This window comes from Notechis scutatus, chromosome 3 (assembly GCF_049901735.1).
Source record: "Notechis scutatus isolate UNSWTSFEM ecotype Mainland chromosome 3, rNotScu1.2, whole genome shotgun sequence".
Taxonomy (NCBI): domain Eukaryota; kingdom Metazoa; phylum Chordata; class Lepidosauria; order Squamata; family Elapidae; genus Notechis; species Notechis scutatus.
Genome location: NC_142011.1, coordinates 200,170,430 through 200,185,591, shown reverse-complemented (window position 1 = coordinate 200,185,591; position 15,162 = coordinate 200,170,430). Strand labels below are relative to the sequence as shown.

Here is a 15,162-nt window from a genome sequence, read left to right as displayed (position 1 = left end):
TGGCCTAACTCAGATTTTTTTTTTAAGGTTCTGGTTTTTACACTAAAAATGATTATGGACACGTAGGCCCAGGTTCCGCAATTGATCTCTTGAGGTCAATTTGAACTCTATAGGTTGATGATGGACTATTAATACAGCTAGTCCTTGGCTTAAAGGTAAAAGTAAAGGTTCCCCTCGCACATACATGCTAGTCGTTTCTGACTCTAGGGGGAGGTGCTCATCTCCGTTACAAAAGCCAAAGAGCCAGTGTTGTCCGGAAATGTCTCCGTGGTCATGTGGCCGGCAAGACTAAACGCCTTAAGGTGCACAGAACGCTGTTACCTTCCCACCGAAGTGATCTCTATTTTTCTACTTGCATTTTTACATGCTTTCAAACTGCTAGGTTGGCAGAAGCTGGGAGAAGTAACATGAGCTCACTCCGTTAGGCAGCACTAGGGATTCGAACCGTCGAACTGCCGACCTTTCTGATCGACAAGCTCAGCATCTTAGCCACTGAGCCACCGCATCCCTCAGTCCTTGATTTACAACAGTTCATTTAGTGAACTTTTAGAGTCACTGAAAAAAAGTGACTTATGAACATTTTTCACAGTTATGACCATTGTAGTAGCATCATGGTCACATAATCCAAATTCAAATGCTTGGCAACTCGTCCGTATTTATCACGGTTGAAGTATCCCGGGGTCATACGATCACCTTTTGGGAACTTCTGACGAGCAAAGTCAATGGGGAAGCCAGATTCACTTAACAACCATGTTATTAACTTAACAACTGCAGTGATTCACTTAGCAACTGTGGCAAGAAAGGTCATAAAATGAGACAAAATTAACTTAACAATTGTCTTGCTTAGCAACAGAAATGTTGGGCTAAATTGTGTTCATAAGTCAAGGACTACTTATTGGTTGGTTGGTTGGTTTATTATATTTATATGCTGTCCATCCTGCGCAGCTAATAATATTATAAATATATGCATACAATAGAATGAAATTATCTTTTTTTAGCTTCTTTTCTCTCGACTGGCCCATACCCAGTTCCTGCAACCGTTCTTCATGTGTTTTTGTCTCCAGGCCTTTAATCATCTTACTTGCTCTTCTTTGCACTTTTCCCAAAGTCTCAACCTCTTTTTTTGTAATGTGATGACCAGAACTGGATGCAGTATTCCAGGTGTGGCCATACTGGAAAAGTGCATCCAGTTTTGGTCGACTTACACCAGAATTTTATTTATTGGTTTCTTTGTTTGTTCCATTTCCATGGCTGCCCATCTCAGGCAGTGGCTCTGAGTGACTTACAAATTCAGAATTTTGCTCGTTAAACAAGGCAGCTATTACGTGAGTCGAACTGCTAATGCTGGTTCCTGCCACTGGTACTGTCAGCAAAATATGTACTGTTTCATCATATATGCGAGTATACATAAGGGAGGCCCCAGATTTTCTGTTGTGAGTCAAATTATCTCTATAATTGCAGCTGTGGTTACACATCAGTTTCAGGCCTGGCATTTTGGATTACCTTAATTGCCTTTGCACGACTGATCAGCCCATCTTGTTGAGCACTTCCAACGAGTAGGTCCAACTTTGAAAGTCGGGAACGTTGCAAAGCAGCTGGAAAAGGTTCCTGCACGTAGGAACCATCAACAACTGGACCCCAATATTGGAATGGGCCACTTATGGCGAGGAGCTGCACAAAGAATCATGAAAAGATTAGCATCGGAGTGGAAAAAACGTGGAGTAAACCCTATGAATGCCGGAATGGAGTAAGAAGGGGGACAGAAAGCATCAATGGCCACTGGTAATCGAGAAGAAAGAAAACACCATTATAATCGTACTAGTAACTTTTACTAGAGGCAGACAAACTAGGGAATTGCTTGTGCAAATCACAAATGTGTATTAATAGTTTATGCCTAGTAGCACCTGCCACAGTTCAAAAACAGCTGAACCTACAAGTTCCTTTGTTCTTCAGTACCCGTGTATAGGCCTAAATAAATCATCAGTGCCCCCAGAAAGTAATTTTTGATAAAAAGAATGGCTTCCCTTCATTCTCAGTTGCTGTTCAGGGGTGTTACACACAGACACACACACACACACCTTATCAGCTAGTATCATATCAACGTTTTTGATCATTTGTATCTTTCTGATCCATCTTCAGTGGCATAAGTATTGTGTAATTGGATTGTTCAGGTCTGAACTTCTATAATAAATAACAATCCTAAGGATTAAAGAGACATCACAGTTGCTCCTTCCTTCTTTAGAAAAACACTCCTGTCTTCTAAACCAATGTTTCTCAACCATGCCAATTTTAAGAGGTATGGACTTCAATTCCCAAAATTCTCCAGCCAGCGATGCTCAAGGGATATTTATACCAAAGTACATGATCCCAGGATGAACTAAATAAATTGCAACCTGAATGGTTTTCTTTTACACAAAGGCAGAAAGAACGAGAAGGAAGGAAGGAAGGAAGGAAGGAAGGAAGGAAGGAAGGAAGGAAGGAAGGAAGGAAGGGGAGGGAGAAAAAAGAAAGAAAGAAAGAAAGAAGGAGGGAGGGGAGAGAGAAGAAAGAAAGATGGAAGGAAGGAAGGAAGGAAAGAAAAAGAAAGGAAGAGAGAGAAAAGAAAGGAAAGAAGGAAGGAAGAAGGGAAGACAGAAAGAAAAAGGAGGAAGGGAGAGAGAGAAAAAAGAAAGAAAGGTGGAAGGAAGGAAAGAAAAAGAAAGGAAGGGAGAGAAAAAGAAAAAAGGAAGGAAGGAAAGGAACAAGGAAGAAGGGAAGGAGGAAAGGAGGGAGGGAGGGAGGGAGGGAGGGAGGGAGGAAGGAAGGAAGGAAGGAAGGAAGGAAGGAAGGAAGGAAGGAAGGAAGGAAGGAAAAACAATTTAATATTCCTTTCCTTTACCCATTTAGATCTTTGTCTAACATTCAACCAGAAGCTGCCTCCCATTATCCAGTGCCCTCCTCTCTGTTCAAAGGGGTTCAAGGGAGCTCTTATGACAACAAGGAGTGACACTCTGGCATGTGCACAGTGGGGCATATATGAAAGAAATATTTCTCCCCCTTTTCTCATTTTCTCCTGGAGACAGCTGAAATAACTTTGTCAAAAAATATGAATTGCTGGCTTTCAGAGGGCCTGTGGACCTACAGAACTTGCAAAATCTCGGTTTCATTTCCCATTCTCATTTGCTGGTTGGGGTTTGAGGCTGCGCACAGTTTTCAGGCCACGGACAGTTCACAACTAATTCATCAAATGTACAGTGCTAGTTTTATTTATTTTTTGTTCCACTTCCTTCTGAGCCAAAAGAGATTCTGAGCCAAGAAGACATTCATCCCACATACCAGATGGCCTTTTTTCCCCTACCCTACTAGCTTTGCACACCCATGCATTTAAACCGTGCCCGCCCCCCCCACAAATCAACGCACCTTGGTTTGTGCATCGTTAAGTGTCTTGGCAGGCAACTGGCGAAGGCACGAGACCATTTCAGAGCTGCTGGTTGATGGGCAGCCCACTTCGCGAGCCAAAATGGCAGCTTGGGATTGTGCTTTCTCTTTGCTGAGTGTTATCGCTGGAGAGAAAGCAGAACCTCCCTAAGGGAGAAAAAAAAAGGGGGAGAATTAAGTTGGCGGTGGATCTGTGTATATCTTGAAGGCATGCTTTTAAGGGACATAAAAAAAAACCTAGAAAGGAAGGAAGAAAACACTCAAGGGAGTCCAGCAATTTTATTTCATATCATTCACAGGCCAGAAGCATTAAAATATAAAGATAAAGGTAAAAGGTTCCCCTCGCACATACGTGCTAGTCGTTTCCGGCTCTGGGGGGCGGTGCTCCTCTCCGTTACAAAGCTGAAGAGCCAGCACTGTCCAAATACGTCTCCGTGATCATGTGGCCAGCATGACTAAACACCGAAGGCGCACGGAATGCTGTTACCTTCCCACCAAAGTGGTCCCTATTTTTCTTTTCTTTTTTTTTTTTGAAAATTTTATTGATTTTTAAAAACAAACATAAACAAACAAAACATAGAACATAAAAACATAAAACATCTTTTTTGAAAGCAGCCTGATCCCGGGTTACATCTCTTCGTGCAGACACAAATTCAAATTCATGCTCATTTTTATATTCCATTCCATATCTTATTACCATTCTACGTTTTCTATATAACTTCTCTCCTCTTTCAACTTTCTTAATGTTATTTTATTTATTTCATCTCAATTCAAATCATCATACTTATATTCTTTGTCTGTCCTGTTTCAGCTGTCTAGTATCTTTTCTCATTAAGCAAAATTTCTCCTGTGATCACTGATTGGAGTATGACGCCTTTATATCTTTCCCCTAAAATTATAACACTTAATATAATACATAACTTCCATTCGGATTCTGCTTGGTACATTCTAAAACTATACAATGTATTTTAAAAAAAGAAAAAATATAAATATATAACATAATTAAAACAACAATCCATACCAATTCAATTCTATCATTAATATTAATATTCATTTAAATCTTGAACATTTTACACATTACTTTTCAAATAAGTATCATACTTCTATGGAAACACTTATAAACTTTCCATAATTACTTCCCTCCCACTTCACTTATATTTTATAAAACGTTGAGTAGTTAAAATGTTCCCATTCCTTCCTAGTTCAATTCTCTCATTTATTTCATTTCATTTATTTTGTTCACAAAAGTTTCACTAAATTACACTAACTATTTTATTCCACTTTTTAATCATATGTTGTTTCCAATTTTCTAACATTATTTCTATTACAAATATAACAATACAATCTTATGTACCTTTACATAATCCCTTTTTCAGTTAAATTTTCACCCATTATCTCTGAATAAATCCTGTTTCTTTACATCTTGCTCCAGCCCTTTGTAACTTCTCTTCCCTTCCTTCTTGCCTTTCTTCTCTCTCCCCTTTTTACCCCCTGTCTCTCCACCTCCATTTCCCTCTTCTGTATTCCCCTTTTCTGTTGCTTTCCAACATTATATCCCCTTTTCACATTATTTTTCCCTTTTTTGGCTGTTTTTTTAGGTCTTAAATTCTCCATTCTCTTTCCCCCTTTTCCCTTTTCTTCCCCAGATAGAATTACTTGTTCATTAAAAATGGCTTCTTCTTTGTCCCAATCTTCTTGTTGCGCAGTCTTTTCTTGTTGTTTCTTGTAAACACCAATCACCATTTCTAAGAATTGAAAAATGGAACCAAAGGAGCCCTTCCCTTCTTGTTCCTCTTCTTTATATTTTTTAAATTCCATTTTCAGTTCATTCAGTTCATCCAGAGGTAATGCCATTGTAGAGTTGTTGTTTTTTAAACAACCACCCAATTGTTTTTAGTCGTTCAAATATGATTTCCAAAAGTCCCAAAGTCACCAAACAATCCGAATACACACAAGCTGTTTCTTTTAACACTTTCTTCTTTTTTCACTTTCTCTTCTTGGGGTTACTATTTAGTTGCAAAATTCCAGTTAAAATGTATCCTTTAGAAGTCTTGTTAAGATTTATTTTTAAATTATTTTGAATTCCAAGCAGTCTCCTCCTTCCAAGTCCTGCCCTTATTCTTTTCCTCTCCCTTCCCACTTATAGCAAAAAAAGGATTTTTTAGTGCTCAGAAATCTTTATTGTCCTTTTGGCATTTAATTATATTTCCAGTTTAATTACCTGTTGATGCCAAAGCGGATTTTTCCGATTTCTTTATTCAGATCTTCTCGTTGTCAGCATGAGGAAGAAGAGTGAAGAAAAAAACTTTTCCTTTTCACTTTTGTTCGCTGATTCCGACTCTTCTTTGGGAGCAATGTATCTTTTGCAAAATTTAAATTCCAGTTGTTAGTTGTTATTTTTTGTCCCGGTCAGCCAAAAACTTTCACTTCTTAACTTCCTCCTGTACTTTCTTTTCTGGCTGAGTGCTTCTTTGAGGCGGCCATTTCTGACCGCCGCTCTTACCGCCTTCGGGAAAGGGAGTTTAGCCAGCTGAGGAGGAGAGGTGTGGCTCCCCTCGACCCTGCTGGGTCTCTCCGTCTTCACCACCTCTATGGGGTGGCTTAGCCCCAAAGCCTGCTGGCTCGGGGTGCTCCAGTGACAAGCCCAGGCAGAAACTGCGCACAATTGCGGATTCCTGTCTGCCGCCGAAGCCCTGCAAACCGGAAGACTCCCCAAAGTGGTCCCTATTTTTCAATTTGCATTTTTACGTGCTTTCGGACTGCTAGGTTGGCAGAAGCTGGGACAAGTAACGGGAGCTAACTCCATTATGCGGTGCTAGGGATTCGAACCGCTGAACTGCCGATCTTCTGATCACAAAGCTCAGCATCTTAACCACTGACCCACTGTGTCCTCTTAAGTCAGTCTAATGTGCTTGTAACAAACAAAGAAGTCCAATAAGCTCAGCATCTTAGCCACAGAGCCACTGCATCCCTGTTATTAAAATATAGACATATATGAAAAATGTATTATTTTAGCAATTTCCATGAAGGGAATAACATGCCCTCATATTGATCGAAGAGAAGCCAGTTGGGAAGGTCATAAATGATGATCACATGATCCCAGAACACTGTAACTATCATAAATATATACTGGCTTCCAAGCACCTAAATTCTGATCACATGATGGCAGGGATGTTGCAATGGTCATAAATGTAAGGATTGGCCATGTCACTTTTTTCAGTGTCATCATAACTTTGAACATTGGCCAAATGAATAAGCAGAGGACTACCTGGAAACTGAAAGCATGGAATATCAAAAGTCTATAATTCTGTGCTTCGAATGCATTAGGGTAGCATTTTTTAAAAAAATTGTCAATAAAGCCAATTGAGTCAACAATTGGAAAGAGCCACTCATTTCATCTGGATTAGTCCTGAGTTAGTTTTTTTATCGTGTTTTGATTGCATTGTCCACAATGATGGTATTTGCAAAGCAATAGAAGCCTTGCATTTTGCTTCTTCTTTTCTTCGTGTTCTTATCTTACTTCCCCATTTCTGCAGCTAGAATTGTCTAAATTTCCTAGGAAGAATATATTCGCCTTAGATAAAGATTGTGTAATTCATTTCAAAGGAATGAAAGAAAAGGAAATATAGTCAGATATATGAGCTTTAGAACAGCAAAGCTAAATTAGCAAAAAAAAAAATAGTTTCAGAAATTATGAAATCAAAGTTTGGAACAAGGGCTTACACAAAAGGTTACTGAAAACTTTTTTTTTTTAAATCACTCCCTCTCAATCCATCTCACTCCCACCAATGCTTAATCCATGCATGGAAATATGACTGACTACATGGAAAATATATATTTTTTCCTTGACACCTGGCGTAAATGTTTATTGTGCATAACACAGCTACTGCCACATGCAATCTGGAGACATAAAAGTATGTTCAGAATCTGCTTGACACGTGATTTGCTCAACAACTCTTACATTGAACAAATGCAGCTCGGGAGGAAATATTTTGAACTCCAAACTTTGGAGCTGATTGCTGAGTAGGCATCAACACTTAATACAGGTTGGTTCAACAGTTCATTTAGTGACCATTTTGAAGTTACAACAGCACTGAAAAAAATGACTTATGACCCTTTTCCCCACTTATTGTCAAGGTTCCAAGTAATAGCCTCATAGAAAGCAGAACTCCAAGGCAGGCGGATTCTTCAAAGAACAGTTTTATTGGAGATATCATATTGGCACAAACGGGTGAAAACCAACTCTGAAAGTTCCTGCGGTTTTCACCTGATTAAAAAGTGAAAGTTCCCCCTTCCCCCAAATAATCAGTCACAATGTCAAATCAAGGTGCTGGCTGGTTGCTTGGTAACCGGACTCCTCCTCTCCCCAACCACCTGTTGGAATATCCTTGGTTCCCACAGGAAACTATTTTGTTTTGGCTACAAAACCCCCATCTAACTATGTTCCCTATCCCTTCTTCGCATTGTGGCAACCCTGAAGCCTCCAAAATGGCCCCAACCAGGTTTGCTTCAGAGTTGACACTTATGACCATTGCAACAGCCCCGTGGTCATGTGAACAAAATTCAGACACTTGGAAACTGACTCATATTTACGACTGTTTAAACGTCCTGGGGTGTTGTGGTTAGCTGGCAGCAGGTGTGGATGGCTGAGGAGAGCGAGGACTCAGATGAGGGGCCAGGACCTGGGAATGGACTGCTGCCTTCAGAGATTGTGGGGGCTGGCAGCAGTGATGAGGAGGTTCCCGAGGAGCCTGTACCGAGGATTGCTCATAGAAAAGAGCAGTTACAACACCACGGGTGATTCGGGAGTAAGGCTGCGAGGTAATGGCCCCTCCTTCAAGAAGATAAAAGCCAGCTGTGAAACTAACCTTCTTTGCAGAAGGCAAAGACGTTTTGAAACTCCAGCCTCATGGATATTCCAGTATCCTGAGTTTGTATTTGAAGATTCTTATTTTGCAAATTATTTCTTGTCTGTTATCTTTTGGCAAGTCTCACACAGTTTGGCAAGACTTGTGCTTATCACAGCTAATTATTTTGTAAAAGCATTACAAGTTTTCTGTTCCTTTTGGATTGTGTTTGATTTATTGAAAAAGGGTGTGGGTCAGAACACGGGGTTGTTTGGTCACATTTTGTGACAAGCAAAGGCAAGGGGGAAACCAGATTTAGTTAACAATCATGTTACTATTTTAACAACTGCAGTGATTCACTTAATGGCTGTGGTGAGAAAGGTCATAAAACGGGATCACATCAGAGGTGGTATTCAATAGGTTCTGACCAGTTCTGCAGAAAAGTAGCGGAAATTTCAAGTAGTTCGGAGAACCGGCAAATACAACCTCTGACTGGAGATTTTACAGTATCCTTCCCATGCCACGCCCACCAAGCCACGCCCACAGTAAGCAAATTTGAATAAATAAATTTGAATCCCACCACGGGGAAAAATTCACTTAACAGCTGTCTCTCAGCAACAGAAATTTTAGATGCAACTGTTGTTATAAGTCAAGGACTACCTAGATATAAGACCTTTGGTCTTCTGTCCACTAAAGTCAAGTAGATAGCTCTCCTCACCCCATAACAAAATCAGAATATTTTGCTTTGGGGCTCCAAGTGCTAAAAGGAAACAGGCACACTGTTGTTGTTTTTTCTAGCAGCAAATTTTCAAGGCCCTTGATATTATAAATATTTTGCTGGTTTCTGTATTGCTTCCTCCAACTGGTTGGTCTCCAGGAAAGTCTCACACTTTCTATTTAAAAGAGTGCGCTACATAGAGCAAATACCTGAGTAATAAGAAATCTGGGGGCATCTGTTTTCCCCAAGGTCTATTTCCTATACAAAGGGGCTGTATAAGACAAATGTGGTCTGGGATAACCAGGTTGATTTGTTCAAACAGACTTGGGTTGAGCTGAAGAAGGAAACGTACAGCTACAAGTTCTTCAAACAATTTCTGTTCCCCTGTAGAAGAACAGAAGCAAGTTCTTCAAATACTCATTGTGGCACATCAGTAAGATGAGTCAGTTCCTTTCAGATCCAATTCCCAGCACAAAGAGGTTTCTTCCTTACAGAAACTTTAGTCCTTGACTTACAACCATTCTTTTAGTGACTGTTCAGAGCACTGAAAAAAGTGATGTCACGTGGCAAGAGGCAAGCGTGCTTATGCTGTTGCAACTATTACCACTTCTCTGCTTGCCAACAAACCAAGGGGAGGGGAGGGTGGAAATGGAATGTGAACTCCAGACTCCAGGCGTGAGACCCAAGGACACATCTGCAGGTGTTAGCCAAACCCAGAGATGCTTTCTCATAACAAGACAACAACAATTGGACAATGTGAACTGCACTATAGAGGGGAAGGGGGAAAAATTCATAGAGCTATGTGGGGTTTGCTGGGAATTAGGTAGAGTTGGCTTTGCCTTCAATAGTGCCGAAATGACATAATAAAATTTTGCACTGAGACATTGGAAGGTATCAAGCATGCTTGCTTTGTTTTGGGATCATCAGTTGGGATGTGGACAAGTGACTTACAACTGCTTCTCTCACTTAAGACAATCGCAGCATCCTTACGATCAAAATCTGGTCATTTGGCAACCGGCATGCGTTTCCAATGGTTGCAATATCTTCAGTTTATGTGATCATTTGCAACTTTCCCAGTCAGTTTCTGGCAAGCAAAATCAAGCTCGGTTTGCGTTAAAAACCATGTGATTTGCTTAAGAACTGCAGTGATTCACTTAACAACCAAGGCAAAAAAAAAGGTTGTAGAAAATTAGCACTCACCCCTCTCCTAGAAGAATGAAATATTTTGAGACATATTAAAAAGGCAGAGAATATTATATTTCCCTGGATGAGAAGTTTTTAGAGGGAGAAAGCAGCCCCTACTTTTTCTTAATAGCCCACAGCAGATGTCAGCACTTAAGAGATAAAGAGATAGATAGCTATATTCATAAGCAAATATCCTCACCCAAGATTCAACAAAGGTAGGATAAGCCCTCAGCCACAATAGGAATTGCCCAACGCCCCTTCATTGCATCAGCAATCCAAACTTCAACCAAACTTAGCTCAAACAAACATGATCCCTACATGGTCCCATGGGAATCTGACAACAGCCAATAGAATACATGTTCTTGCACAGGAACAGGAAGCTCAAGTGCAAAGCTCAAGAAAAGGTATAACCCGCCCCCCCTCAACTCCATTTGGTCAGCTGCACCAGAACTACAAACATGTAGGTCTGTTCATCAGTAAATGGACCCACTTTCCAATGCCTCCATTTTGTCTCCAGTGCCTTTCTCCCGGCTTGAAGGCTCCTTATCCTATTCTACAGAAGCTGGCAGATATTGTCTCAGTTCAAAATATTCAAAAGTTCAAAAGTAGAGTTATAATAGACATCCAATATGGATTCAGTCTCTAGAGAATTTTGAATATCCTACTCCTAATGGATTAATTGCATCATAAAATAGGAGGAGAAGGGTGTTATGTTGGATATGTTTGCTATCTTGAGTTATTTAAAAAAAATAACAAAGGGAGGATGCAAACAAACAAACAAACAGCACAACAATTGGGAACAGTTCGTGCAGAAAATATAAATGTTTCCCTAGTGAAAAATCTGCAAAAATCCCTTTACTATCTGAGTCAGTTGGTTAGCACTACAATGTTTGGTGTATTTTCTGTTTTACATATGATTTGCAAGTTTGCAGAAAGTTTTGCAACACTACACAGCTAACAAGTTCGCTTAATGCACAGGGCCTTTCTACACATCTTCCTCTAATGTACCATATTTTTCGGACTATAAGACACACTTTTTTCACCAAGAAAAGTGGGCGGGAATGTCTGTGCACCTTATAGAGCGAATACAGACCTGTTTTTGGCCTCCTGAACCCTTCACGCATCCCATTTTTGTCCTCCCTGGTCCCCAAAAACACTCTGCAGGTTCCCATTTTTGGCCTTCAGAGCAGTGGTGGGATTCAAATTTTTTTTACTACTGGTTCTGTGGGCATGGCTTGGTGGGCGTGGCAGGGGAAGGATATTGCAAAATCTCCATTCCCATCTCACCCCACTAACTTGCTTTCCAGCTCCGTTCTCCTGTGCAGGGCAACCAAAGAAGACCCAGCCGATCAGCTGGGATTCGGGAGGCAGAGAATAGATGTGGGTTGGTCCAGTCAGAGCTGGCATTTGCCGGTTTTCTGAACTACTCAAAATTTCCGCTACCGGTTCTCCAGAACTGGTCAGAACCTGCTGAATACCACCTCTGCTTCAGAGTGCTTCTGGGGTCCCGGGGAAGGCAAAAACGGGATGCGCGGAGCAGAGGTGGTATACAGCAGGTATACGCCACAATGGTTGTAAACGTGAAAAATGTTCGTAAGTCACTTTTTTCAGGGCCATTGTCACTTGCAACAGTCATTAAATGAACTACTGTTAAGTTGAGAGCTTCCTGTATTTTAAAATTGAGAATAAATTGGAGAGATATCTCATTATGACCTTTGGAAATTTGACTTGTTCTGTGACTTGCTCTTCAACCTAACACATAATTGTTAAAAATAGAAACAGAATAACAGAGTTGGAAAGGACCTTGGAGGTCTTCTAGTCCACCCCCCCCTGCTTAGGCAGGAAACCCTACAGACAAATGGCTGTCCATTTCAGACAAATGGCTGTCCAATCTCTTCTTAAAAATTCCCAGTGTTGGGAGCATTTACAACTTTTGGAGGCAAGTTGTTCCACTGATTCATTGTTCTAACTGTCGGGAAACACAAAGAAGGGTCCTTCTTACGTTTCTGAAAATGTATTGCTCCATAGAAAGGAAGTTCTATTAGATACTGCCCTGGTGTTCACCCATTACTTGTAGACAGGATCTCTGCACTCTGGAGTTTTTAAGTTATGCAATCCATGCTGAAGGAATTATGGAAGTGTAGAGCTCACACAGCTTCCCTGTTCATCTTATCTGCAGTTCCCCTGCCTAATTGCCGTCATGCTGCTTCCAGCACATTCACTTCCATCATTTTAATCACTTGCATAACTGAGAAATTTCCTTACGATCTTCCAAAAGAGGTGACGAACCAGAGAAAAATTTACAGGACAGATCCTTAAATGTTGAATGCCGTAAGTTAAAAATATCTACTTCTGAGTTACATATACCACCTTAGTTAAAGAGTTGGTTCTTCTAGCATTTGGACAGCCAGATGTTGCAAAAATCTGCTTTCCTTCCACCCATCCTTACTCCTGCCACACATGGGCAAAACACCATGTCAGCTGGGAGATACATTCTCCACATCCTCCCAGTTCCTACAACTTGGTGGTGGGGTGATTTCATTCCACCTCAAATCCTACCAAATCCTAGTGCCAGAAGCACAATACTTTTGTTCTTGTGTGGTTCTGCTTTAGGAAAAATGCAGGAATGGGGGCAGGTTTCCTACCCTGCCATTAAGGACTGGAAATGTTTGTTTGTTTACTTGTGTCAGAAACACCACCATTAAAATAAGGGATTAATAAAGGAGAATATTTGTAGCTCAGGGTTGAAATGTGCTTTCTGAGCTTGCTTATTTTCTTGCAGACGTTTCATGACCCCAACTAGGTAACATCATCAGTGCTAGTAAGGAGTGGTGTTTGCTGTCAGTATAATATATCTTATTGATAAAATAAGGTACACTATACAATATGAAATTTAAAGTACAAAAGACAAGATTAAAATATGGACAAGTTAAACAAATCTTGCCCAGAAACTATCAACGTTAATTGTGTTCTGTCACACTTGCAGGAAGTCCTCAGGTGTACACTGATGAGAACACAAAGGGCAGATATACAATACTGCATATGTTGCTGTCTGCATGTCACCACAATCGCAAAAGGTAGAAGCCAACAAATAGCTGTATTTGTTCAGAGTGTCTCTGGATCTTGTTGTACCCATACACAATCTAGATGATTTCCTGCTGCATCCCAGTGCAGTCTCTTTTTTGGAAACTAATACTGCCAAAGTTAGTGGGACTTCCAAACAGATTTAGCCTACAGTTGGGGAACACACAACCCAGGGTAACATGTTGCAAATTATTTTTTGTTTCCCACAGCTCCTAGCATCTTTCGCCACAAAGTTGGAGAACAATCTAAGAACGCCTGCCGAACGCAACAACCCACTATTTTTCTCAAGGGACTAAACTCCCCCCACCCCAAAAACCTGGTGCATTCATCCTCCAAGCCAGGTTACAGGGTTTAAAAACTCCCAATTTTTCCCATCTTCAGTGGGGGGAAAAAAGAGTACGAAAAAAAAAAAAAAACATAGTCCTGCTATAATACAACTGCTGGATTGATTTTCCTGAATATCTCTTGGCAGCTTCCAATTAGTGCTACTTATGAGACTATTCACTGCCCAATGAGGCCATCTCAAAGCGGAAAAAAACCCACAGATTTGTCACAATATTTTTAGGATAATTACTAATTCCAGCCCATTCCCAAAATAAATACAGTTACCACCACACCGGGACCATTGTAAATCAGGGTCATTGTAAAGCAACACATCATGTGACCGGACCCAACTTTTACAACCATTTTTACCATGGTTATTAATAGCAATAGCACTTAGACTTATATACCACTTTACAGTGCTTTTTACAGCCCTCTCTAAGTGGTTTACAGAGTCAGCATATTGTCCCCCAACAATCTGGGTCCTCATTTTACCCACCTCGGAAGTATGGAAGGTTGAGTCAACCTTGAACCTGGTGGGATTTGAACTGCCAAACTGCAAGCAGACGGTAGTCAGCAGAAGTGGCCTGCAGTACTGCGCTCTAATCACTGTGCCACTGAGTGAATCACATGGTCCTTAAGTGGATCAAACCTCCTTGATAAACTTTTTTGTTTTGTCAGCAATTAGCTGGGAAACTTGCAAATTACAATTGGGTGACTGCAGGAAGCTGCAACCAGTTGCAAACACCAGCTGTTTGCCAAGTGCCCAAATTGCAATCATGTGACCACGGGGTGTGTGTGCCACCATTGTAAACGTGGTCACCAGAGCATCTTCCAGCTGTATGATTCTTTTTAAAACTGAGATAGAAAGACTGAAGCAAGACACGCTGATATATTCCCAGGTGCCTTGGAGAAAGTCACACAGAAGTTTAGGAATGTCCTCTTATACCAGACTACAGGACATGGAATAATGGCCTTCTATAACATAAAGGCAGATTTTGAATGAATATGAGGAGAGAAAAAAAGTCTAATACTGTAATAATAGCAGTGTAACAGGTTCCAGGTACCAAGGGAAGTGATGACTTCTTCATTGGGTATATTTGGATGGCTGCTAGATGCTTTATTTTAAATCTGCTACTGACCAAAGAGTTGAACTCCGTGCCCTAAATAGCAAATTCTAACTCTATGAATCTATGAGGGAAGCACCCAAACATCAGAATAACAAAGTTGGAAGTGACCTTGGAGGTCTTCTAGTCCAACCCTTGCTCAAGCAAGACACCCTATCCTATTTCAGACTAATGGCTGTCCAATCTCTTCTTAAAAACCTCCAATAAGGGAGAATCCACACTTTCTAGAGGCAAGCCATTCCACTGATCAATTGTTCTAGTTGTCAAGAAACGTCTCCTTACATCTAGGTTGATTCTCTCTCTTTGGTTAGTTTCCATCCGTTGCTTCTTGTTATACCCTCACATGCTTTGGAAAATAGGTTTACCGCTTCTTCCTTGTTGCAACACCTCAAATATTGAACGGCTGCTATCATGTCACCTTAGTTCTTTTCACCAGACTAGACATACCAAATTTCTGAAACTA

General features: G+C 40.7%; 1 protein-coding gene across 1 annotated transcript in view; it reads right to left on the bottom strand.

The window, feature by feature from the left end:
• The window catches only part of TG (thyroglobulin), a 168,892-nt gene that overhangs the window by 17,076 nt on the left and 136,654 nt on the right, over positions 1–15,162 (bottom strand). Inside the window, exons 42-43 of the mRNA XM_087960087.1 lie at positions 3,400–3,564; positions 1,504–1,671 (exon numbers count right to left, since the gene is read on the bottom strand). Of these exons, the coding sequence (XP_087816213.1) occupies positions 1,504–1,671; positions 3,400–3,564 (333 nt within the window). The remainder of the gene's footprint in view (positions 1–1,503; positions 1,672–3,399; positions 3,565–15,162) is intronic.